Raw genomic sequence first — 25,572 nt, 5'->3', positions numbered from 1 at the left:
CGCGACTACCGACGAGGAAAAAAGCGCGGGATGAGCGAGCAATCGACAGAGGAGCGGACACTAATTGAGAACGGCGATCGAATGGAACTGGGTGACTCGCTCATCGACTTAATCCCTATTACGAGGAAAAACGCTGCCCCCGGAGGTCGCGCATTCTCACAACTGGCAGAGAACGGCCAACCGGCTTTTTTTGTGTATGTGCATGCTTGCTTGCACCTAATCACACTGATTGCTGGAACCTAATCACGGACGCGTTTTTCCACCGTGTACCACCACCACTTTTTTTGACGAAATTTCTCTTTGTTCGCGCACAGAGAAAGCTGCGAGCAGAACACAGACGTTTAAGAAAAGAGCGAGCTTTCATTTGCACAATGCCGCAGTTTCCAAGCAGTTCCACATAGCGTTAGTGAATAATTTCTACCCAAGACGCGTAGAATCCGCAGAACGTCACCGAAGGCGTAAGAGGAAAGTGCGGAAGTAACTATTTTTTTTTTTTTTTCATAAGAGGGTAGGGGGATATTAGGAAGCAAGTTGGACACAAGCAGTTGGGTCAGTTTTTCGGAAGAAGCTTCCAGATCCTATCTGTACGACCGGAGACTTACTATCGCGATACCCACAAGACTCCATCTCCTTTCACACAGAGAGAGAGAAAGAGAGGTGAAATGTTTATCGAAAATAAAAGGTCTTGACCGGACTAGGGTTGGTTTCTTCCTTCAAGGGCTCCATCTTCTTTCACAGAGAGAGAGAGAGAGAGAGAGAGAGAGAGAGAGAGAGAGAGAGAGAGAGAGAGAGAGAGAGAGAGAGAGAGAGAGAGAGAGAGAGAGAGAGAGAGAGGGTGAAATGCTTATCGAAAATAAAAGGTCTTGACCGGGCTAGGGTTGGTTTCTTCCTTCCAGGGCTCCAGTTTCTTCTGCCCCTCTCCTAGCCTAAGGATCAGTATCCACTGAACCCCAGGGACGCCGCTGGCCAGTGCTGCTTCCCATAACTCATGCAAGTCGGTGTTGTTATTTACTGAGGACCATATAGTAGGACAACCGTATAGCAGGACAAAACGCCCGACAAGGCGAAGACCCTTCTAATTCTAGAGCTCAGTTCATCTTACTTCATTGTTTAACCTCCTCCCCCCGTAGGCCTAGAGCCCGCCTGTCCCCAGTAAAGTATCTCTCTCTCTCTCTCTCTCTCTCTCAAAAAAAAAATCCCGCCAAAGAACAATCTGGCATCACTAGCGCGAGCCCCACATGAAAAGCGCGCAGGCTACGATGTAGCGCTCCGGCCTCTTGGTGCCACACTGTAGCGGCCCGAGGCGAGCGCGACAACCGTTCCTCGCCCGTCCCAGCGCATCCGTGTTCTGCGGCCTTGTCGTGCTTCGAGCACGCACGCTAAGGAGGAGGGGGCGTACCGAGTCCTCCCGCAGGTGCTCTGCTCTCCGAAGAGGCAACGTCGTGCCCCATCGGCCGCTTTGTTCGCCGGCAGCTGCTCACAACGGAGACCCGCGGCGTTAATTGGACGCACTCGATCGACAGCGGGGCGCCGCTAACGTGATTGGAAAAATCGGCGCCAATCGTGCATGCCGGCACGACCCGGTCCGCGAGGACCGCCGCCGGCACGCGACACCGACGAAACACCTGTACCCCGGCACGCGCTCAACGTCACGCGCCCGAAGTAACGGGCCGACCGTACGACGACCCCTGTGCAGGCGGCAGGAAGCAGCAGGCGGCGGCGAGTCAGCGGAGATGCCCATTCATACCGATGATGCAGGGGTCAGACGCGGCCGGGCAGACGCCTCATTGAACCAAGCTTGCTGGGGCACGCATCGTGGAAGGGTTTTAACTGCAGTGCTGTTTAAGCTTTTGGTTCTCCCGGGGAGAGTTACCAGAAAACTCAGCCCAGCAAGTGCACGTGGGCGTGCGTGCGCCTCGTGAGGAGCGCCCGGCGTCGGCCAGCTCGACCTTCGAGAACACTCTGTCCAGCGTTCGTGGCGTTGTCTCTCGCGTGCTCTTCTCCTCGCCGGTTCACGCGCATTCGCGTCTGAGGTGAGCTGCACAGACGCCCAGTTCGCGAAGCCGGTTGCCGCGGGTTCTGGTGCGCGCTAACGCGGTCCACTTTGGGAGATATGGGAAAGCCTGCGGCGGACAAAACGATCCGGGCCTGCCAGTCGTGGAAAACTTTCAGCGGAAATTTGTTCGGAAATGCATGTACTCATGAGGCGCAACAGTCGGGTCTTCGAGGAAGGGAGAAGGACCGCCAGCTCTGCTAACCTTGCACCACTAATGCAAGCTGCGCCAGCATTTTTAAATGCAGAGCATTTTAGTAACTCACGATGTCACCCGCGTTGGCGTCCGTAGTCCGCATCACTACGTAGTCCGCACCCTACACTATATAAAGAAATAATACCTTCCGGCGCCAGGTTTCGATCCCACGACTCTGCGGGCGGAACGCAAGGTACACGGCACTTTGCCGACTGCTCCAAGGAGCCGACACAGAATGGAAGGTTACGCACGCGCCTTATATCCTTGACTCATTCAACCGTCGGCCACAGGTGCGCCCTCTCCCCCGCGTCCTCCTCGCCTTCTCTCCGCTCGCAACACCCTCTCTCGCAGCGTTCGGTTCGCGTTCATGTGGTGGCGCGATTTCGGCGCTATAACACTCTCTCGCGAAGGGCATTGGATTGGATTCGATTGGATTGGATTGGCTTGGATTTGGATTAGGTTGGATTAAAGTGGATTGTGTTGCGTCATAGCCGCGCCACGTTGCGTCGTAGCCTCTCCACGTTGCGTAATAGCCGCGGCAGGGGGTTCACGGCACGTTTCACGTTTCACCATCGACTTCATCGACAATGTCTACGCTGGAAGACAACAATTACAACAACAACAACCAATACGTAATCCATAAGACTTGCAGGCACGCCCCCCGCGGAAATGCTCTGCATTTGATCGTGCCCCTCGCGAGGGGGATGTTTTGATTTTTCTATGAGAATATACAAATTAACACGCGGATTTGCAAAATTTGGTTGTATCCGGTGCGCGCTAGTGTCGCGGCTGCACCTGCACTTCCTGAACCGGCGCTGCACGCGCGCGACACCGGTCGGCACCGCTGCGGCACTTTTACCAATGGGGGCCCAGGACGCACGCTTCTTCATTCCGCTACCGTTTCTCCAAGGCAGCAGTGATGAAAATGCTGGAGGAACTCTGCCTGCGCGAGAACTCGGACAGAAGGGGAGCCCCGCTAGCGACGTTGCTCACGTTTTTACGTTTATTTGGGGGGCCCGCGATCGGGCAGCATCAAAAACGGTATGAACCCACCCACAGAAAAGGCGGTCAATGTCAGGTGGATGTACTGCCACGCGAAAATTTTGCGTGCTTCTTTTGACTTCCTTCCAAATAAAGGCATTCATTCATTCATTTTCTCGCCATTCCTTTCTCACCGTCGTCATAACCGCCATCACTATAGGTTGACCCCGTAAGCTCAAAAAAAAAAAAAAAAAAAAGGCTCCCGACGGAATTGGGAAGACTCGTCTCTCTCACCGCTTTTTCAAAGCTTGTTTCCGACGGTGCACCAGTGAACCCCAGGCAATTCATAAAACCACCACACATTTCTGCTGCAATAAACAAGACTCAGTCTGAAGACAGTCCCGTTGTTGCGAGCAAGACGGACTCGGCCGAGCAAGAAAAAAGGGCAAGAAATAAAACGTCACATACGCGAGATTGTCTAAGGGAAAGCAGTAGTACTGATTAGAGAAAACAAATGCGGGAAGATAGACTCTACAGCACGGAATGAAAAGGAGGAATCATGTCACAAGACAGAGCTTACTTTTAACAATGCTGTTTCATTTGTTCTATACGGAGCACTCTGTGTAGCGAGCGACAGTCACAAAAGGCAAAAAAAAAAAAAAAAAAAGTCCCGATGCGTTCATTGTTTCGTTTGTGCGCTGCTATGCACGTGTTCGCAATCCAGCGGTTGTCATCAGTTTTTCTGCTGCAATGTACGCACACACCGCGCTACAGCGGGTCGGGAGGACGCAGGTCATGGCGCTTCACGCTACTTGGGGAGAATCCGAACATTCCACTTCCGGCCCCATCTTCAACTTCCTGGCGTCAGTCACGCGTCATCAACAGGTACAGAAATAGCCTCCATGGAAGCTGGCAGCACGACAGGACCAAGGCAGGAGGAAATCGACGCAGAAACGATTTTTCACGCGAGCATAGATGACGATCACAATCGAAGAGAAGAGACAACAGCAGCAAGCACTAAAAATAAAGCAAGAATATGGGATGAGAAACAAAGGTACAGCGGGAAAGGGGGTTAGGAATGGAAGAAAAGACGACGCGGTTAACTCGGCGAACAAGAGCGTCACAATGGGGCCCTTCCGCACGGCTGCTGCTCGCGCCTGAAGCCGACGTGATGAGGTTGAACGACGCAGCGACTGGCACGTAGACGCCAGGTGACATGGCAATCCTCTTCCTGCCAGCGCTGGTTTACAGTTTCGATCGAGGCCGGTTGTAAGCAGCTGCAGAATTGAACGTATTCACCGCAGAGGGGCTGGCCTGAGTACGCCATGCAACGAGTATTTCCCCGAACTTCCTGGGCCACGCCAAAAGCTTACAGGCCGTAAACAGTCAAAAGTAGAAGTGCATTTATTCCAAAATATTTTATGAAAGTAACAAATAAAAATGCTTTCGCCTGCTTTCTGGCCCAAAGTATTTACCTGTACTCGGGAGTAAAGCTTCCGCTTCGGATTTTTCGTGGTCTATAGAAGTTTACGGGAAAACCTAGGAACCTTTGAACACTAATGTATACATATCAGTGAAGACGCAACAGCGGGCTGCGAACGGAGATTCCCTCGACAATACGAACGGCGCACACTTCTAGAAGCGCATACGACATAAAGAGCTCTTGTGGTGAAAGTATTGGTGACCATACGGGTTCACGGTAGATGTCCACTGGATGCATATTGTACGTACGAAAGGCGGAGAAGTTCACCAGGCAACGATCCGATAGAGCATAGTGTGCCAAGACAAGATTGATTGATTGATTGATTGATTGATTGATTGTAGGGTTTAACGCGTCGACGCAACGCAGGCGATGAGACGCGCCGTAGTGGAGGGCGCCGGATTAATTTTGACCACCTGGGGATCCTTAACGCGCGCCGAAATGTACACACGGGCGTTTTTAAAGACGATAGTCTTTCTTGGGCTACTTAAACCCAGAAATTTTGGTCTGTCTGTATGTCTGTGTGCCTGTATGTCTGTCCGTCTGTCTGTCTGTGACTCGATTCAGCCATCCGGCCAAAGCAAAACAATGCCTGCGCAATAGTCTTATATACCCACAGCTAAATCTACCCGTCTTGGTCCGGTGTAATGTTCGTACTTGTCAACATTGTTGAAGAAGAACAAGACATTACGCAAATATGAGACAACAAATCAATACAGAAGTGATATTTGCAGTGTTCCTTTATAAAAAAATCAAACATGCTTGACTTTTGCGAAATTAAATACTTCATCAACTGCAGAAAAAGAATTCACTCCGCCGTCGCCTGCTGTCGCCAGCGCCACTATAGCTTCTGGCGCCATTTTAAGAAATCAACCGGCAACAGTTACGCAAGGTTCCACTAGATAGTTTCCACGTTCTGCTTGCAACGCACGTGGAGTAGGGAAACGCGGTTCTATAAACGTTGAAGTAGGGTGCCTCGAATAACGCGCGTCTTCGCCGTACGGCAGCGTTCGCATCGAGATACCCGGTTTGGAGCAGTGGAACGCGGGAAATTTAAAATGATTTAAGCAAACCTTTGGTGTCTTTACCTCGGGAGGAGCGCGACGCAAGAGGAACAACATGAGAGGTGAGCGGTAAAGCGAAGGGAGGCATTTACTTGGCAAAAGTCGATAAAGACTATCGTCTTTTGACGACATTTGCAACGAAAGGAGCAGATACGCGGCCAATTTTTTGTTTCTCGCCTCCATTAGAAAAGCGGCCCCCGCGGCCGGGAATCGAACCCGCGTCCTCATGCTCAGCAGCACAACGCCTTAGCCACTGAGCCCCCGCGGCGGGTATGTGCAAAGACAAAAGTAAAATACAACATAACGTTTCACCCATAAAGACGGCTATACTTCAATGAACCTTCATCCCGTTTGCGCTCTACAGTCAAGCTCCACAGACCGATGAAAGCCGTTATAGGCGTTGTGCGGTTCTTGCGTTCATTCCGTGGCCACAAACACGCGGAGGCGAGCTGTCCTACCCCGCACGTGACGAGAGACGTACAAGCCACATCCTCGGCACATTCCAGCGGCTTAACGGCCGGGACGTTGACTCGGGGAACGAACGCTTGGAAAGCCGGGCACGAGAACAAACGGAAAAGGTAAGTCCTAACAAAACGCCGCTCAGGAAAGAAAAGTCGGCTCCAGGAAGAAAGGCGCGACTACGCCCAACAGGCCAGGAGACGAGGAATTGAAAAAAAGAAGAAAAAGGAATGGTACACGGAGCAGGAAGAAGGGACACATCTGGCGACGTTGGCGCATTCGGAACGGCACGTTCAGATCCACAGAAGCTCGCGGAAGGCGCGACAGGGGGAGAGGAATATAACACGGCGGCGGAGGGGGGGGGAATGGTTTGAATGCCGGCGCGCGTTCTTCTCGGGCGACGAGGCGGCGTCCGATCGCATGGCTTGCGTGGAAGTCGTTGGGGCTTGCGCAAGACGCAAACAACAATGGGACGGCAGAAGGAGAAACAACAAGACGCAGGGAGCAGCGAGACGTCCAGGGACGAGAAGAATAAGAAAAAAGAGCGCGAGGCGGAGAAACTGTCGCCGACTGCGCGGTGCGTTTCAATGGTGCGACAAATAAGCTCGCGGGGAGCGCTGAATTCATTGTGTCGATCGGATCCGCACCTGCACATGTGCTACGCTAGCCATGCGGCGATATAGGGACAAGCGTGGACAAGCGTTTTGGAAGGGGCGAAGAAAACACAATCGTTTCACGCTGCATTAGGAGAGAAAGCTTAAAAATGACACTTGGATTCACTAAAATTTGTTTCTGAGCGCGTCTGCAAACAATACGCAAACCAAGGAGCCGGCCTAAGGCGACCGAACTCGCAGCATGTTTTCGCGTGAGACGTACGCGCAAGGTAGAAGCAGCGGACGCAAGCCTACCCACGTGTGCATACACATGTAGAGGGGCCATGTGAACAAAATACAAGTTTGGTTCATTGGAAAGACTGTCTTATCCCGATAACAATGGTACCAATTTCAGCACCAACTTCAAACACATAGCCCAGATATTAAAGCAGTGGCGACTACCCAGCCGCCTTGCGGCAAGGTACCTATGATGTCACATGATCTTGTTTGTGCGACTGGTGGCTGTCGACCAAAGCCACAGCCAAGAAACGTGACTGGACGGCTGCAGCGAGGCATCTATAAGTTATAGTTCCGTTTGATGGCATTGTTTCGACGCTAACGTGCGTTAACACACAACTGTTTTAAGTGCAAAGCACTTTAGGGGCTTGCCTTGACATCGTAGCTCGCTCACTGGACCCAAGTAGAGCCACACACGGCGTTCCGTCGTCGCGGCGTAACCCAGGGGCTTCGAAAACCAAGCGTTCGGAACTCGCGAACCGCTAGCGCTTGTTATACAACTCCCCGTTGTTTTGCGCAAAGAAAACTGCAGGTACATTTGAGGCAAAATATACGTAATTAACCGGCAGCGCCCGCTTCATTTAGTTAGGAACGCTCGTTGGGTTGGCTTTTACGATAGTAAGCGAAAAAAGTGGCAGTGCAACGCCGCAACACGTGCGGAAGGAAAAGCAAGCACAAAAAGAACAGCGTAGTTTCAGGCAGAGGGCGCGCGAGCACTGCGAGGGCGGAAATTTGAATTGCGTTTGGTGGTAGCAGTGAGCGCATAACGGCGCTACAGCCCATTATGATGAATCTTAGCTCTGCACTTCCGACATCTTTCAAAGTGAGTGAAACGGCTATATTTTTTAAGTTTATCTATACTGCTTCACTGCTGCCTCTACTGCGTCGCTGGTATGTCGCGTACCGCGAAATCTGAAAATTTCTCAGCATTTATTTCACCTTTTTTGGCTAAAGACGCGTCCTTCGTGGCTGTAATGGAGCAGAGTGAGTCGCCAAAGGCTAGTTATTTCGAACTGAACAAGGCAGTATTACGTCTTCCGATTATGGCTCCTCTTTAAGTCGAGGTCGACCACACAGGGCACGGCTATTAATGGGCCTCCAGCGAACGAGCCAAAGGTATACGAGGGAAAGCCGAGACGACACGCGATCAATCAGCGACCCCGTCCTGCGGCAGCAGCACAGCGGCACACGCTGGAGGCGGCACGCGTCGCGCAACTAGAAACCAGAACGCAGTGATGCCAACCCTAGGGATTTATCCCTAGATCTAGGGGTTTTTTGTCTCTTTTAAAGATTTGGCGTCTTTTTGTGAAATCTAGGGATTTTTTAGAGTCTGTTGAAATGAAACGCTATGCAGCTTAGTGACTGGTGTTGCTGAGTAACCACGCGTTTTCAACAATAAGTGACTGCACAGAATGTAATTTTTTGCTAATTTCTATTTTTCATTTCTAACTTTCCTTCGCTATTTCTATTTTTTTCATTTAAAACAGCATTGGTGTTGTGCAAGCCGAGAGAGGGCGACTGTGGTTCTGTAACGCCAGAAGGCTCTGTGTAACGCGAGGTTCTCGCAGTAACAACCTCTGAGGCCTCTGAGGTGTGCTGTCGAAGGAACTTGTCCGAACTTGTCGTCGCGAGTGACAACTTGTCTTCGCAAATGAAGTGCAACTGTGGAAACTCTGAGGTGTGCTGTACACTCGAAGGAACTTTTCCGAACTTGTCTTCACGAGTGACTACTTCGCTTCGCAAGTGAAAGTGCAATTGTGACTAAAAAAAATTAAAAAAAATGCAATCTGGGGATTTTGTTTGCTATCTAGGGGTTTTTGAGGGGTCATTCTAGGGATAAAGCATTGCCTCAGGTTGGCATCACTGCCAGAACGGCTGAGAAGAGGCCGCTGAGAGAACAATGCTCCGGCGCCTCGCTGCCTGGCTTTTCGCACTGACGACGCCGATCCCTCACGTACGACCCGGCTCTGCATGGCAGTGCGTCAACGTAAGCCACGGGGCAGAACTGAAGAGCTTCGCCGAGAAGCGCTCCACCGGCCGCAAAACCGACGCCGAAAACAGAACCAACCCGAAACCAAACCAAAACCAACGCCGAACTCAAGTTCTCTCTTGTTACTTTCAAATGCCCTAGAGCAGGGTTTAGCATCCAACGAAGACGACCTGTAATCGGGTAGTCTGAACTAATAACTGAACGAAGTGTCCAAGGAAGGTTCTATAAAAGTTCCTTAAAGGTTCGCAATAAAGACTATCTCACTCTGTCTCCCTTACACAGGAGGATATTCAGCGTCATGCATACGTGCAGAAACAAAGACACACCTGTTGACATGTTTAAGACCAGGGCGTGTTCGTCGAGTAGAAAAAAAAAGCTCAGACGCCCAGAGAGCCGACAATAGCTATCATCGAAGGAAGAAACAAATTTTCGAACCCGTACACGAATGTCAAAAGAACTGATTCGAAACCGTTCGTGCAGTAAGCGTCAGCGACGCTCAGGCACCAACGACCGCCGCAAAGAATCCTGGAGGCGGGACACGCCAGTGTTCGACGAAGTCTTCGTGCGGATGATTCGCGACAACGTTTATAGATACTTTTTCAGTTCCGTATCTCCCCGCCGCGGCCATGGAGAGAAGGCGGCCGGCCGCGACTCTTGCCACCGCGGCGCTGCGGTTGCGAGTTGCGCTAGGAGAGCGAGCGTCGTCTGCTAGCCGGGAGCGTTCCGCTCGGCATCTCTGGTCCTCGCCGCTTCTTGCAGCGTACTGCAAAAGAAATAACTCTTCTCGGACGTTGCTCGTCATTTTGTTGCTGCCGCCGCAGTTCGAGATCTATTTAAAATGGACGGTATTATGCAAGGAGTCCTGTACGTACGCCCAGGGATTTGAAGCGGTGGCTAAAATATCACGAACGACTGCGTTTTAAATGAGCGTTCGCGTAGCAGTGGCTGTCAAGCGTGCACACAAATTCTCTTGCCATGCCAATTGCGCAAATTTATTGCATCACGATTGATATTTCCTCACACGACTGTTCGAGCAGCTTCCCGTTTCGTAGACAACATAGGTGATATCGACAACGCTCTTCAGGATTGTGTAGGCCCCCGCTTTCTTTCCGGCCTAGTAAAAAACAATTTGCCGGCGCTCACCCGGTTCTTCTTCGAGTGCTGCCGTTCTCCAGTTGGTTGGGAGCCGTATTGCCGCACTATTCTCGACTATCTTAGAAAAATCGGTGCATTGCTGAGGAACAGGCGCCTTAGAGAGCCTGTTGTCGCTCCTTGGAAAGTGCTCTCCTTCTGTTATCACCTAGCTCGTGCGCAGACGCTACCTTTCTCTTTTCGGAGACTGCCGCTGTGTCTGCTTCCTCAACAAGTTGCTGGGAAGGTTGGGAAAGTTAACAGAAACTGCACCTTCCTTCAGTGCATAGTAAGCCCGGCCGATCTCGACGACTTTACGTTAATGATCGCAATATTCTCTTCGAGAAAATGAAGTCCACATACCTTGTGCGTTTTGCTTATCGCTTTGTCCACGCGGAGAATCGCTCTTTTCTATTGGGTGAGAAGCTATCCCCCGTGGAAATGGACCCCGTGGAAATGGAAAGAGCATTCCTAGCAAGAAATCATTATTTCCGGCTTCATTTCTGACTCGATTATTATAATCTAGGTGGAATCGACAGCTTCTAAGAAAAAATTCTTAGTTTAGCTAGAGACGATTATTTCCAGCTTGCGGGTTTTTTTTTCTAGCCGAACTGACATATGCTACCTGGAAGTAAATCTCAATCCACCTAGAAATAAACTAGAAACTGAATTTCTAGTTAGAAATTCTGCTATTTTTTGCTAGAATATTTCTAGCTAGAGGAATTTTCTGGTTCAATAATCCAGCTAGAAAAAAAAACACGTATTTTCACCTGGTATGGATTTGATGACGGTGCTAAAAAGTGACACTTCTGAGTGATGCTTCTGTACCTGCTCGTACAGCCAGGTGCGGAACACGTTGGCATTGCGGTAAGCCAGGCTCATCAAAGAAAACACAGCGTCTTGACGGAGTCACGAAATCCTCGATGAAATCGGCACTGTTCAATAGCGTCATCGCCACAAACTAAACGCACTAAAAGGGCAAGGTTCGAGGAACAGGGGTCAAAAACAAGCGCAAACGAAAGGAAGAAACCTGTAGAGACACGCAACTACGCCGAAACTTTGAGCTCAGCCGACTGGAGCACGCGTACATGCATGCATGCTCTTCTGCAAGAGTGAACTCGGAAGAACCACACAAGTGGCAAAAAATTTCGTTGTTTTCTGTTTATTGTAGCTGTTTGCTTTCAAGAATGTACACAATTACCAGATGTGTGCGCCCACCCACGCACGCACAACAAACGTGCGGAGCGCTTAACTAGGAAAAGTGGTTTTCGCCTTCCTGCTCCAGTCGGAAGGAAAGCATAACCTAAACAGCATGTGAGCGCTGGGATGTCAGTGCGCAAGAAAAGCTCTGTGCGCTTGAACCTAGAACAGGCACAGAGAAGAATAATCGGCACCACACGAGAACGTCGACTTGCCGGAGAGCGCGTGCAACGCCGTGCAAACGCAGCGCGTGCGAGAAAAAAAAAAGTGGAAAAAATGTAACATAGCCCCGAGGAAAAAAAAAAAAAAAAAAATTCCCCCGCATTTCCCCGAGGGGGAGAATGTGAAAGTGCGAATGCATGGTTGTCGGCCCGCTTGCGGCGCTTGCGCTCGGCCCCCGCAGCCCACCGCCTCGCCGCCTTCTCTTCCATCTCTTCCATCGGGTTTGTAGTATCACGTGTACACCACGCAGTTATCAAGCCGCTATAACGCCGCTGAGTCGCCAACGCACGCCGCTGACGACGTAGTTTGAGTGCGTTAAAGATATAAGGCGCGTTCTGACACCGATATCAGCGTCGCGTCCGTGGCTTATTCGGTAGAGCGTCGGGCTGCGGCCCGCAAAGTCCTCGGATCGAAACCTGGCGCCGGATGCTGTTTCTTTCTTAAATATAGAGGAGCACTGCGGACGCCGACGCCGCCGCCGGCGGTGGATGGTTTGGGGTCACTTATAAAGATCATTCGCTCTTAAAACTACGTGGCGTAACACGTTACGTAGAGTTGGTGGTCGCGTGATTTTTTTCGCTCTTGGACTCGGGTTGTGATCTGGCTGCGTACTCGAAAAGAAATAACTGTTCTCGGAAGTTGCTGAACATTTTGTTGCCGCGCTATTCCAGGTCGTAATTTATTTGAAACGGGTCGATTATGCAAAGAGATGTACGGACGCCCAGTGATTTTTAGCGGGGGCTAAAATACCAAGAACTACAGCACTTTAAATAAATTTTCGCGTAGCAGCTAGCTGTCAAGTGCGCACACGATTTCGCTTGGCATGCCAATCGAGCAAGTTCGTTGCAGCACGAATGATATTTCCTGATAAACATGCGCAGCAACTGCATGCTTTCTTTATGAAAGACATCCGCGTATCCTTCGTAGTTTCAAAGAAATAAAATTGTTCCGCGGGCAAAGCTAACCCAAAATCCTGGAAAAATCGGGAAGTTTTGTATTGAGATTTAAATTGTATGTTTTCTAGTTATATTGTGTTAGCGTTAAGAATTTTTGATTTTGTTTATTAGTCTGCTTTGTTTTAATAATAGTTTTTTTTAGCATGAGGCTACATTCCGTCCTTCACCTCACAGTTGTACATTTTGTAGAGGACATAAGCATGTGCCTCATGCACGATGCATGTGCCCAGCCTCCTCACAAGCATCACTGCTAAAGTGGGCTGGAAAATCCCGCACAGCCGACTGCGAGTTAATAAGCAAGTCGGCATTGCACCAAGCCCAGCACATGAAAGAAAACACAGCATGTTGACGGAGTCGCGAAATGCTTTCACCCGCGGCCGCACTGTTTAGTATCATTCCAAACCGAATGCACTGAAAAGGCAAGTTTCTCGCACAAGGGCGAAGACAAACGCAAGCGGAAAGAACACGCAACTACACCGCGGCCGCAACTTTGAGCCCAGCGGAACCAGCGGACAGGCCGCGCACGCCGTCAACGCTGCCGCCGGAGCCGCCGCCGCAGCCGCCGCCGCAGCCGCCGACACAGCGCAACTCGCGACCGGAGCGCCCTCTCAGCGCCTAGGGTAAAGTCGCGCCCGCTTTGGAAGGCGCAGTTCCGAAACTGAAAAAGTATCTATAAACGTTGATTCGCGAGGCTGTAGTCCTCAGACAGCCCTTTCACTGAATGCGGCGGGTCAAGCACACATCCAAGAATGCGGCCCGATGAAAACACAACTGTCAATGCCCATCGCCGTATGATTACACAGGCAAGCGCCGCAATCGTGTTTCCACGTCCCAAGGAGGAGCCAATGGCACCGATGGCGTCACGGCGCCAAGCAGCGCTCTCGGTTTCTCCCTCGCACCCACGCGGGCGATATCCACCGTTGGACGCGGTCATCAGCGGCGCAAACGACTCGGCATATCTCGAGCCGGGGTTTCGAAACCCCGGCCCCCCCATTACGGCGCTCGGCATTGGGGGCACGTCCGGTCGTTTGGAGTTGCGGCCGTCAGCCTACACGCTTGCTACCGGCTACTCGTTTGTACACCTTCGGCTCCTCTGCCGTATCTGCTGCTTGCCGCCTACGTTACGCAGGCGATGACTCAACGACTCCCCGAGAAGCACTCGCCCAAGGCGCCTGTCACGGGCAGCGCAGAAACGGTGCTGCCCCTGCTGAGAGTCGAAACCAGCTGGACGGAACGTGACGGCGGACACGGACTTGTTTTGTGGGCCGTCCGGCTGGCTGATCCGCACGAACGCAGTGACGTCGCTCGATGAAGATAAACCGTTTCTCGCTTGACATCAGAGTCACTGAGTAAAGTTTGGTTCGTCGGAGATGTCGGCTGTGTCGGAAGAAACAGACGGCACAAGCGCTGTGTCGTCGCGGGGGAGGTGTGAGGCACCCTATGACAAGACGAAGGAGGTAGATGAGGAAGAAAAGTCTATTTACCCGTACACACAAGTACTTACACTAGACGATGAAGGCCGCAGCGCACAAGGAGGGTATCGCGGCGCGGTCCCTGATGGGGGCCGGAGGCCAAAAAGGTGCCAAACCGCCGCAGGGCTTGCTGAAAAGGTGCGTGGAGTTCTGGCACCCAGAAACCGCCACGGGAGCGAGCCTTCGTGCGACCGCTTGCAGTCGCAGATCTCCACAAGCTCGTCGAAGTTAGCACGTTCGGTCGCCGGGCTGTCTTCTTCAACTAGTCCTACTCAAAAACGGTGCGCCAACTATTTGAGGGCTTTGACCCCCGCCCCCCTCCACCCTTCTGACGGTCAGTAGGAAAGAATGGCATTCCCCCGACTTCGCTCAGGGAACAAAGCACTGGCCCCGGCGACGACCATTCCCGTCGCTCCTGTCGACCGACGGGTACGGAACACAATGCCCACAATGAGACGACTCAGACGAGGGACATAGCCCCGTCAATGCTCATCAGCGCTGCCATCACTGGTACCGACAGGCGACCTCTGTACGCCTTTACTTAATGCACGTAGTTTGAAAGCAGCGGTGAAGACCGCTGAATCATCGTTGGTCCTGTAATGCTAGCTGACTGATCCCAGCGCTGTCACTGAGCCGAAACGTAACGCATAAGCACTCGTGGGTGGACGCAAAAAGGCATCCACAAGCGCCTTCACGGCAGTTATTTTGCAAGGACAGAAGCGTGTCCAGCCTCTGCCAAGGTGGCAGGTGGTCAGTCGTAGTGCTTTAGCGTCGTTCAATAACAGATCTTTATCGCATAAACCTTACATTTACCCTCATGGAAGCCTTCAGTACATGTGTAAGCACGATGTCTGGCAACATTCCGCACTGTTAGCCAGTGGAGATCAAAGAAAATGATAGCAGCATTGCTATGTTAGGCACAACGTCACGCAAAAGAGGTATATTACAGAAGTAGGCATAAGGCGATGGGCGCTGTAACTGAACAATATCGGACGTCTAGGATCGTGTAAATTCACGGGCAACTTTTCGGCCTCTGAAGAGGTGACAATCCTGTTTTGGGACTAATCCAGGGCCGCCGTGACCTCTGAGCAGGCGGTAAAAGCCTTCGTTCCTTCCGAAAAGCCCTTTCTTTGTCGTTGTTGCAATATCAAGGCACCTTTTCTTAGAACTGTTTACGTGGCCTTGGTGTAACAAAAAGGGGTGGGTGGACACGAGGGATTACGCGACCCACAGTGCGATAGGGGGGTGCAACGTGCACGGTTTCTTGCCTGCGGAGTAGCCGACCGGTCCTTTAGGGAATAAAGTCGATTCACTAAGGGGAACGGTGAATGCGAGTGGTATCCCTAGAACAGGGGGGACCTCCCCCTGGGTTATACTAATTATCTTTATTGTGTTATGTGCCCCAATGTGAGCGACGCTCTTTCTCGCTCGGACGACCTTGATTGACAGGCAGGACAGGCGCGATTCAACGAGGTGCAGCACCTAGCGCTATCGCGTCAAGCAGTTGATTCGGCGTGCCGACCACGCATCAAGGGTGCCCAGAGCTGTCCCCCTGAAACCAGCGTCCAAGCGCGCGCCGCATGTCTGGCGCCACGCTGACCGGCAGCCGAGCGCACCACCAACCAAGCGAGAAGCGTCGCAGTCGGACGCGTTTTCTAGGAGGGAAAGGGGGTCTCCATGACAGCGTCACTGAATCGCCTACGGAGAAAAGCATGGGCTCGGGGTGCCCTCGAACTGCCCGGCTGGCAGGTACCAGGCGCATGTGGCATAATAGATCGCGGAGCAAAGGCACGGCCCTCCGTCACGGTTCGGGGCGCATTCACCTGGCAAGGTGCTGGGCGGACCACAGGCAAGAGACATCGCACTACTGACCACGCGCGCTGCAGCCCACGCCCGGTTGCTCGGAACGGCCGGCCAGAAAGGAGTCGCAGCAGTCCCTGAGCGCGACAGGTGTTGTGCACAACGGCTCTTCATGAGAGTTCCGGGAAAATCGAAACGCAAATCACTAGCCGCGCACAAAATGCGAGCGTGGAAAGAAAGCTAGCCCCTTTGCAGGATAACAACTTGGGTGAACGATATTCCTCCGGACACGTGCACTCTTGTGGGGCTTCCAGTAAATTTTAGCCAGTCCAGTCAGCCCTGGCCACGGCTTCTACAGAAGATAGAAAATCGCGCACCCCCCTTTTAGGTGACATTCGTTTTAGGGACGAAGCTCCTTGGGGCTACGGCTGTTCGCGTCTCCTGTCGCTGTCGTAATCGTCGTTCGTCTCATGCAGACACGGTACTAGAACACCGGGCAACTCGATTACGCCTCGCGCTAGAACGTAACGCGTACTAAAAAAAAAAAAAAAAACCCACCGGGACACTCGTTTACGGCTCGCGCTAGAGAGCTTCGTGCTTCAAGGACAAGAGACTTTTACAGCAAAGCTGTATACCTCTACCATTCAAAGGATTCATCTCCGTTGGCAAAAACGCCAAGGTGCCATTTATACAGTACATGCTTCACCCCCCCCCCCCCCCCCCCCAGGTTTCACGTTAGTGAAGATGGCCAGGGATTTTTTTTTTATGTAGCTATACTGCGAGCACATCGGCCCTGTTTATATAGAGAAAAAAAAGCGACTACTGGAGTGGCGGAAACACTATGTTCAGATGCCTTCTATTTAATGTTGGGGTAGAAAAACAGTTAGATGCGATAGGTAATTTGATATCCAAAACTCACAATGTATATAGATCGAAAAAAAAATTGAAGTAAATGTTCAGACATTTAGTTCAATGATGCGACACACCCGCGTCCGATGTTCAAAGGGGTTCGAACGCGCATACGTGTGCGGCAAAGGAGTGCCCAGGAAGCAAGCAGTGAGCGCATCCATGGCGTGGCCGCCACTCGCCGCTAGCACGCCCTTCGACAGCGCCCGCACGCATGAACGGTCTGCGCCAAACAACCGTTGCGGCGGCCGGGAAGAAGCCGTGAATAACGCCGACGGTCACGAGGCGACACTTCCGGCGCTCGGGCGTCGCTGGAGCGTAGATGGCACCCCGCCGTCTGATGCACATGCTTCGGCCGAGTCGCTAGCGGTGGTGGCACGCGCGCGCATGCTATCGCATGCACGCGGACACTCCAGAAGAGCGCTTGCGCCGGAAGACCAACGATCGGACCACTACTACTCTTCTCTAAGCAGAGAGCGAACAAGCAGGACGGCAGAATAGGAAAAATGTAGAAAGCTCACACAACGCGTAACACTTGGAGGTATAGCGAAGCTGTACGCAACCCACGACCATCACGAAGTTTAAGTTTACGATTGCAGCCGACTTGCTCCTTCTTGGCTGCATCAACGACCTTTACTCCATCATTGTTGCTATAAGCATGAGATTCTTTTATTTTTTTCAAGAGCTAATCGTTGGACAGCACCTTGGAGGGGCGTACGCTTTGACGTGCCTTTCTGGTTCCGTGCAAGTGTTGCCACGATTACGGCGAACGCTGGAATCTTTCTCGTTCCGAGCAAGTGTTGCTGCGATTACGGCGAACGCTAGAGTTTTTTTTTTTTTTTCTATCTTGGCCAACCTCTTTAAGTGGGTATGCTTGGCTTGACAAACATGCGCCGGGGATGCTGGGCAATCATCGCGAGGCACGCACAGATGAGCGCTAGGCATTTTCTTGGTTTTGCGAACCGCCGGGCGGTCACCGCGAGGCGCGCTCTGCAATTCGTTGGCATTTTTAACTGCGGGCACGAGAAATTACGATTTTCTAACTAGCTTCGCTGTTAAAACCTGCCACACGAAATTGATGTCGCTGCACTAGACGCCAGAGTCGTCGTCTTGGCGGCTAATCAATTTGTTTCAGGACAGTTTAGATTAGGCAGGGGTTAAAGCCGTTGTCTGTAACTATACTCCCTCCATAGATAGCCATGCATTGACAGCATACGGGAATTTGGTGACGTTTACGAATTCACGGTAAACTAATCTTAGCCAGTAAATGAAACTCGGCGTAATTATTGAGCTGTCCCAGAGGCCAATTTCTTCAGTGTGATTTTCTTTCAAGGTACCTACATTAGATTCAGGGCTATACAGATATTAACCAGAAGGTTGGCTTTGCCAGAAAATTCTTTTGCCGCCGCGACTTCGTCCTTCACACAACGTCGCCGCACGCAGCTTTTGCCAGAACCTAGCCTATAACAGCTTCTCTGTAAAACGCCGGTTCAGCCTTTTTTCCCCGAGAACGTGGTGCATAAAAAGCGAAAATGGGCACAAGATAAGCCAGAAGATCGACGCCTAAGACCTGCAGGATGCGACGAGACATGCCGCAAAGCAATTACAGCGACAGTGGGAGGCGTGTGCGACTCGAGCACACGTCACCATGACAACCGAGGTAGTAGCCAGTCTCGAGCACAAGCGACGCCAAGTTTATTCCCGTGACAATATTCCCGTGGCAGATTGGTTCCACCAGGCAACCCTAATGGCATCCCGCCGTAAGGAAATGATTTTCTGCTCACGCTGCATTTAGTGTTCTACTCTGATCAATGTGCTGTTATTGCGCAAACGCACAACTGCCAAACGTAAGAAATCGGCCTCAGCTACACTTAGTGCAGCCCGGAATATCCCGCATAAAAAAAAGGGCTGTAGAGTCATGCCGCAAAGTGAATAGCGAAATCGTTGGCGTAGTGGTCGTACGGCCCCCTGTCAGCAAACTGTAGGACGTAAGATTGGACCCCACAGCTTCCAGTAGACGAAATTTCATTGTTTAAGATCTGGGACGCAGGTGTGCCCCCCCCCCCCCCCCCACACACACACCTGCACGCACAATATTTTGAAGGTTGTCTGGATTCCCAACAGCCTTTCAAGCCTGACGCAGCGACAGTAATATAAAACCAAAACGCCCGCCACGCAGAGACAAAAGGGGAAAAAAAGGAATGTTTTTTTTTTTTTTTACCAAACAGCCAACCTCAGACAAGTGTTGCTTTCAAACAATTGATGAAACAGCGGAAAAAATATAATCCGAGGCACAGAAAGCGAGGCTGGCGGCGACAGATGGCCGACCAATGCCCGCATGTGTGTGCAGGCGGAGAAGAGGAGGTCGTGGACGGTTCGCTCGGAGCGTTTCGCCAGAAGGGGGGTCGCGATAAATGAATGAAACGAGAACGCTTTTTTTCTGGGTCACCTTGGATGGATGGATGGACGCGTAGTCAGAGGGCAAAGCGTCCTATCCCATTTGGGTAAAAAAATGCGTGACCTTCCGCGATGCTCCTCGGCAAAACAACGAGGTGCCCCTCTGCCTGCCGGCAGCTTTCACGCCGCCGCGGAGACTGTGGCCCACATTCTTCGCAGCGCACCTTCGTCTTCCTCGGGCGCAGGCTGGACGGAACGAATGCGCGAAGCAAGGCGGCTCTTTTGAACCGCGCACTTTCCGGGGTGACCCCGACCGTCTTAGTCGTGAAGACAACGCGAGACCAGTTAGCTGCCCGTTAATAAGCGGACGAGGAAGGATAACAAGCACATTCTAGCCAGCCGCACAGGTGGGTTGAATGACTGTTCTTAGCCACTTGGATGCGCTAACTCAACTTGGACGACGGAGCATTGCGCGCTTCCCAGCAAAGTAAGCTTCCCCGTTCCGTATTCACAAAGCTGCCTTGCGAGACACCGGGAACGTGTCCGGTAGACAGCGTGCCGTATTAATGCCTCTCCCGACTTAATATGGGCGGATTTGAAGCAAATTATACACCACAATAGAAATTAAGAAGAAATTGACGTGGGCAGGGCATGTAATGCGAAGGCAAGATAACCGTTGGTCATTAAGGGTAACAGAGTGGATCCCGAGAGGAAGGCAAGCTTTGGCAGGGGGCGGCAGAAAGTTAGATGGGCAGATGAGATCAAGAAGTTTATGGAGATAAATTGGTCATAGTTAGCACAGGACCGGGATAATTGAATATCTATGGGAGAGGCCTTTGATCTGCAGTGGGCGTAGATAGGCTGATGATGATGATACACCACAGGATAAATTTACCCCCAGTCGCTCCAAACAGGCTAGCCTGCTACAGCGGTAGAGAAATTCGCGTCTCGTTATTTTCACGGCGACCGCTCAAAGCAGTGAGGGAAAAAATGGCGCGCGACCCATAAAAGCAGGCGCTAATGTCTGCGTGATCAGCGAGAACGCCGTCCTTGGGCCAGAAACCAAAGAAAGTGAACCTCGGGGGGTGACTGCTAACGACACCGGCGACACGTTTCGGAAAAAGTGCGGCGGCAATCTTTGCCGCCTTATACGTGACACACAACCTCGCCGGCCTTGGTAGCAGCAGCAATAATAGAGCACCGACAACTGAAGCAAGGACGGGAACACTTGAGGAGAGACGAGGAGACAGCAGCGGGATTTTCATCGCAGGGCGAACATTTCTGGTTGGAGGAAAAATCTGCTTGCGCTCACGTCGTGATATCACTTCACCACAACTGACTGCCTAGTTCCGGAAACAATGAAGGACAAAACTAAAACGCTCGCGCATCGAGATTCGGGCACACGTTGAGCATCCCTCGGTGGTCTACATTAATCCGGAGCTCTTCCGGTGTGCTTCATAATGCAGGTGTAGCTTCAGCATGTAAAAACCCCAAAATGTAATTTAAAAATGTACAGTGGAAAAACATTTGTCCTGCTAGGCGACAGGTTCGACTCTGATATACGGGGTGGCCGCCTTTTGGGCTGGTCGTCTATCTGCGCAGCTCATACCTCATAGGCTAGACTTGTCTCTTTTTTTTTTTTTTTTCATGTTAATTCCAGACGCCAGTTAACAGCCCTGTTTTCGCACGGCGGAAGAAACACAGCGGAAGCTCGTGTACAGGCGTGAACACGTGACATCCGCACGAAACAAAGAAACGGCAATGCAACGTCCGCCCTTTCAACTGTCGACGTGTGCTGGCCGTGGCATCGAAGCAAAGTCGGCATTGTTGAGCGCCTCAACGAAAAAGGTTGCCGTAAAAGACGCCATGTAGCAGTGTGGTGCTCTCTAATTTATATCAAAACGCCTCTTGATCGGACCAAACTAGTAAAATTAAAAAAAAAAAAAAATCTAGTCTTACCGGTGTTTCAGCACCGAAACGTGGATATGCGCCGTAGGACAAGTGCGATGTCGGGCGTTCGCTTGTCTTAGTGTGCACGACAGGGTCGGGCCCTAAAATCTCCGCGGGAACTAGTAAAATACACAGCAAGTACACCCGCTAAGCAAATAAGGGGCGTGTGCAGTCAAGAAGTTGTACACACTCGAGTAGCGTGTAACCGTACCACGTAGCAGGCCTCGCTAATCCTTTCCCGAGCGATTATCGCGTAACCGCACGCCTAGCCGTCCGCCGCATTGAAGTCGGGCGCGCTCACATGTACAGACATCCGCAGGCGGGCTCACCAGAGCGAAACGCACGCACATTGGTGACTCGTTGGGTGCGTGAGTGCGAGCACGCGTGCCGGGCCCGTCCCGGCTGCCAACCCTCCCGGTTTTTGGGATTCGGCGAGCTAATTGTAGCCTCCCCGGAACAAGACGTCCGGGGCGCCATTCGCGGTGGCCACCTGCTATACAGCAAGTGTCATTTGTAGTTGGCTATAAACGGTTCGCTGCATACTGGCGTAGATGAGAATTGCCCTAAGGTGGAAGCGGTGAAAAGCACGTGCACGGTTGCAACCAAAAACTGCGTTACATGACTCGAATCTACTTCTCCAAAATTCGTTTGCAGTAAGAGTGCAGTGAAGTAGTTCTGCGCACACCAGGACATCGAACACCTTTGTTTACACCCACTCCCGAAATCATCGGGGCTTCAGAGAAAATGAAACAGAGAGAAACGAATCCAAACCTAACGCGTAGGTTTGGGGGAATTTTCGAGAAAAAAAGGGTACAGCCCGAACTGGCTTTAATGCAGTACTTGGATCAAGGTTGGCAGGAACATGTACATACACGGTCCACAAGTTGGCAACGCCACCAATTTAGGGCGCAAAAAAAAAAAAAAAAAAAAAGCTAGCGCGTACTGGAGACCTCGCGTCCGTGCTTCCCGCCGTTTTCCACTAGGGAAGGCATTGCCTAGCGGCCGTATCCTGAAGCGGAAGATAGCCAGCCAGTTCGCGTTACTGTCCCTGCTGTAACTGAGAAGTGGCACAACGGTGCTATCATTAAACAAATAGGCGCGCTTCATTCTTTCTACCGACACAGAGCCAAGATAATCTGCGCAGCAAAAATACAACCCTTCTTTTTGTTTCTCGGAGTGGCAAACTCGTACTGAAAAACTCGGTACTCGGGCATTCGAAATTATCTTAGAGAGAGCGCTTTTTTAAACGAAGTAATATGGCTGGGAACTTTCAGGCACTTTTTTATGTCCGCCAAAGAAATTCCCCGCTAGTCCACTCGTCTTCGAAGCGCGAGGCATTCTGTGACGTTAGAAAACGAACGTCCCGATGTGCGTGTGTGTGCTATTAGCACGCGGCCGCCATCGAAGTCGCAGGACGTTCAGAACATGATTAGACCTCAAGCTCACCCGTCGCATCACATAAATATACAGTTACTTCGGTTAGTTATCACAATGACACCCACCATTTTCAAGATCAGCAGAGTCAAAATACAAACGTGTGAACGGGTGTATGTATCTTTCTTGCGGATGACCGCCGTCAACTTTCAAGAGAAGCAAAATTTGCTAGCACCTTTCGCCTAAATTCTGCGCCGGCTGTATGTAGCGTGCTAAAGAGCTTCGCTGATCAGCCCCCCTTCGCAGAGTGGAAAGGCCTAAGATTTTTTGCACCCCGCGCGCCGGACAAAATGAACCAAGGGAAGACAGTTATCGAGCTGCTCACCGGGGGATAGCGCTCTCCTCGTGGAAATGAAGCGGTGCGAGCCGACGCAACCGGACCCCGCCACCCCCGAGCCGGCGGCAGCCACTTTCTTGATCCTCTTGGAGACCCGGAAGGAGCGCCTGGCGAACGCCAGTGTCAGCATGGGCATGCTCACAGGCTGCCGCCGAATGCTGGGCTTGGGCGGCTTGCCGGCAGAGGAAGCCTTGGGCTTGCTCGACGGCAGCCACTCGGACAGCGACAGGAACTTCATCCTCGCGCCGCGATGGTTCGGCGGCCCCTCACCCGTTTACAAAGAAGCACGAAGTGGCGAGTCTTCGCGACGATCAGGAACCCCCACTGACCGATGCCGTAATCCTTGGAGGTCTTCTTCAGCACTTACAGCGCGAAATTCGGCGGCGGCGAACACTTTCTGCGCGTTCTCTCAAAACTTGTTGTTCTGGTCCGTCTCCTTCTTCGAACGGGGCTCACTGCTCCATTCGCTTGACGCCTCCACAGACGTTGAAAACCACTCCGGCGATGCACTTGTGATTTGACTTCGGCTGGCACATCCTTATCCACTGGAAACGGAGTATCCACGCTATTCACCAGTGCGTGAGCAGCGAAACTGGAGCGGCCGAAGTCGTCACGGCACCCACACCATCGCGGGCTGGACAACTGATGCACGGGGAATCCAAAGCTAAACGTGAACGTGCATGCTGCACGCTTAACAGCAGAAGTATCCAACGGACATCAGCTACGTCCAGTTTCACTGCAGCCCGACAATCACCACTTCACATTCAGATAGCCCATGCTTCGGCGCCTGATTTGTGCACTCCGGGTGACTGGGGGTGTCCCCTCATAATCGCATGGGATAAAAAGATCATCCTTCGTATCACCACCGCGAGCCGACGGAATGTTTCTTGAGCATCCGTGTCGGAACCGGTAACTCTCGGATAGGCAGTACTGCGACCACTCGGGCCAACTGAAGCCTTGCGAAGCAAGGACACACAAGCAGCAAAAGCTGGACGCAGGCAAGTAGAACCACACACAGGTGGCCACTGTAGTACCGACGACGATCAGGCGCCACTTCGGAACGGAGAACTTCGTCCGCTGTTCTTCCAACGGCGCGAAGACAGAATTCAATCTCCAGGTAGTCCTCTGCCTCAGAGGTGGCCACCGGTCCAGTTCGCAGAAGCACGGGCGTTCACAGAACCTCGAACCTCGCGCAATTCTCGTACACGCAGCGACGATTCCGCGCGGCCAAACTCCGATCGTCAAGGCGCCGAAATTCACAACAGCATCCCGACGATGAGTTGTTTCGATCACACAACAAACTCCGTGACGCGAAGAGAGGAGACGTATAAAGTTGCTGAGCTTGTCAGATGACCAGCGCCCGATTGCGGAGATGGTCACCGAAGAGAGCGTCGCTGACGGAGGCGCTACAACGCTGAAGTGCGCCCACGTGGAGGATCGCGTTGCTCCTCGAGATGATCCATGGCAGCTGCCCTGCCGCACCGAAGACGGTGAGGTGCGTTCTGTCGCGCCGCTGGTCCCGACGCGTGGCGGGTCGCGAATGAATGAACAGGGGAGCCCGCGCGCGACGGCCACCGCTGGAGTGGGCTAGCGTAAAAAAGCGGGTCACGTGGTCCCTCTCCCGCGCTCCCCTTCCCCCGGACCGAGAAAGGAGGATCGGCCGATAGGGGGAAAGGGGACAACACACGATCATCGCTTGTTCCACCGCGTCAGCCGCTCGATCCGCGCAAGCTGCGCACTCCTGCGCGCCACGACAGTGCGCGACAGCAGGAGAAAGTGGAAAGGGGGAGCGGTCCCCACAGAACAACAGGACGACGGAGAGAGAGAGAGAGAGAGTTGGAGGATCAACACCTGTTATCGGAGCGCGGGAAGAGAGGCGAAGCTGCTACCTCCAGGCTCGCGCGCCCGGCGATTGTCATGCAAAATTTTCTTTCGTTTGTTCCACGGTAAGAGGGCTCGCTCGCTTTGCGAGCCCCTACCCCACCGCAACAGCCTCAACCTGCACCAAGTTTGCTTTGCTGTCACAGCTGCGCTAAAGGGGATCATTTCCTTTTTTAATTTTTGTTCTGCGCTGTCGAGGGTTCGTTCAGGCTGCTTCGCATTCATTTCTCCCGGCGGGTAAAAAGCATCGCATCCCAAGTGCGGTTTCGGTGGCTTTCCAGGGCACTTACCAAGGCTCAAAAAAAAAAAAAAAAAAGCACTCCACTGGATAGAAGAGCTTTAAAACCAAGCTTGAAGCCAAATCCGCTTTCTTTCTTTTACCGTTTCATACATGCCGATCGCGCGAACCATTTAGGCCCGACTGGTTTCCGCAGAAATGAATTATGCAACGGCGGTTTCAAGGTGAGATGTAAAGAGAGGTAGTTTTCTGTTTTGTTTCTTCTGCACCGAGAAAAAAAAAAGTGTTCGCGGAGATGCTACGGCACGTTCCATCCCGTACGACCTCGAAGAGCTTGCTGCACGCGCTACAACTTTGAGAGCACGCCAACGTTGTAGCATCACAAGTCGCGGCATGGTCTTCGGGAACTCCCGATGGAGTAAAATAAAAGAGGGCAAAAATGTATAGAGTCCTCTGCGGATGCCATGATCACAGGATTCGAAGCATTTTTTTTTTCTGCTTTGCATGTGAAATCTTTTCCATGTTGTTTGAAGTG

General features: G+C 52.0%; 1 protein-coding gene across 1 annotated transcript in view; it reads right to left on the bottom strand.

The window, feature by feature from the left end:
- The window catches only part of LOC144178777 (centaurin-gamma-1A-like), a 60,715-nt gene extending 37,161 nt beyond the window's left edge, over positions 1-23,554 (bottom strand). The window contains 1 exon segment of the mRNA XM_077706888.1: positions 22,907-23,554. Within this exon segment, the coding sequence (XP_077563014.1) occupies positions 22,907-23,156 (250 nt within the window). The 5' untranslated portion in view covers positions 23,157-23,554.
- Positions 23,555-25,572: the final 2,018 nt, after the last annotated feature.

The sequence above is a fragment of the Haemaphysalis longicornis genome, unplaced genomic scaffold (assembly GCF_048455015.1).
Source record: "Haemaphysalis longicornis isolate Haplotype H1 unplaced genomic scaffold, Haemaphysalis longicornis Haplotype H1 scaffold_4, whole genome shotgun sequence".
Taxonomy (NCBI): domain Eukaryota; kingdom Metazoa; phylum Arthropoda; class Arachnida; order Ixodida; family Ixodidae; genus Haemaphysalis; species Haemaphysalis longicornis.
Note: the sequence above shows the minus strand (reverse complement) of the source record. Positions and strands in the feature narration are given on the sequence as shown.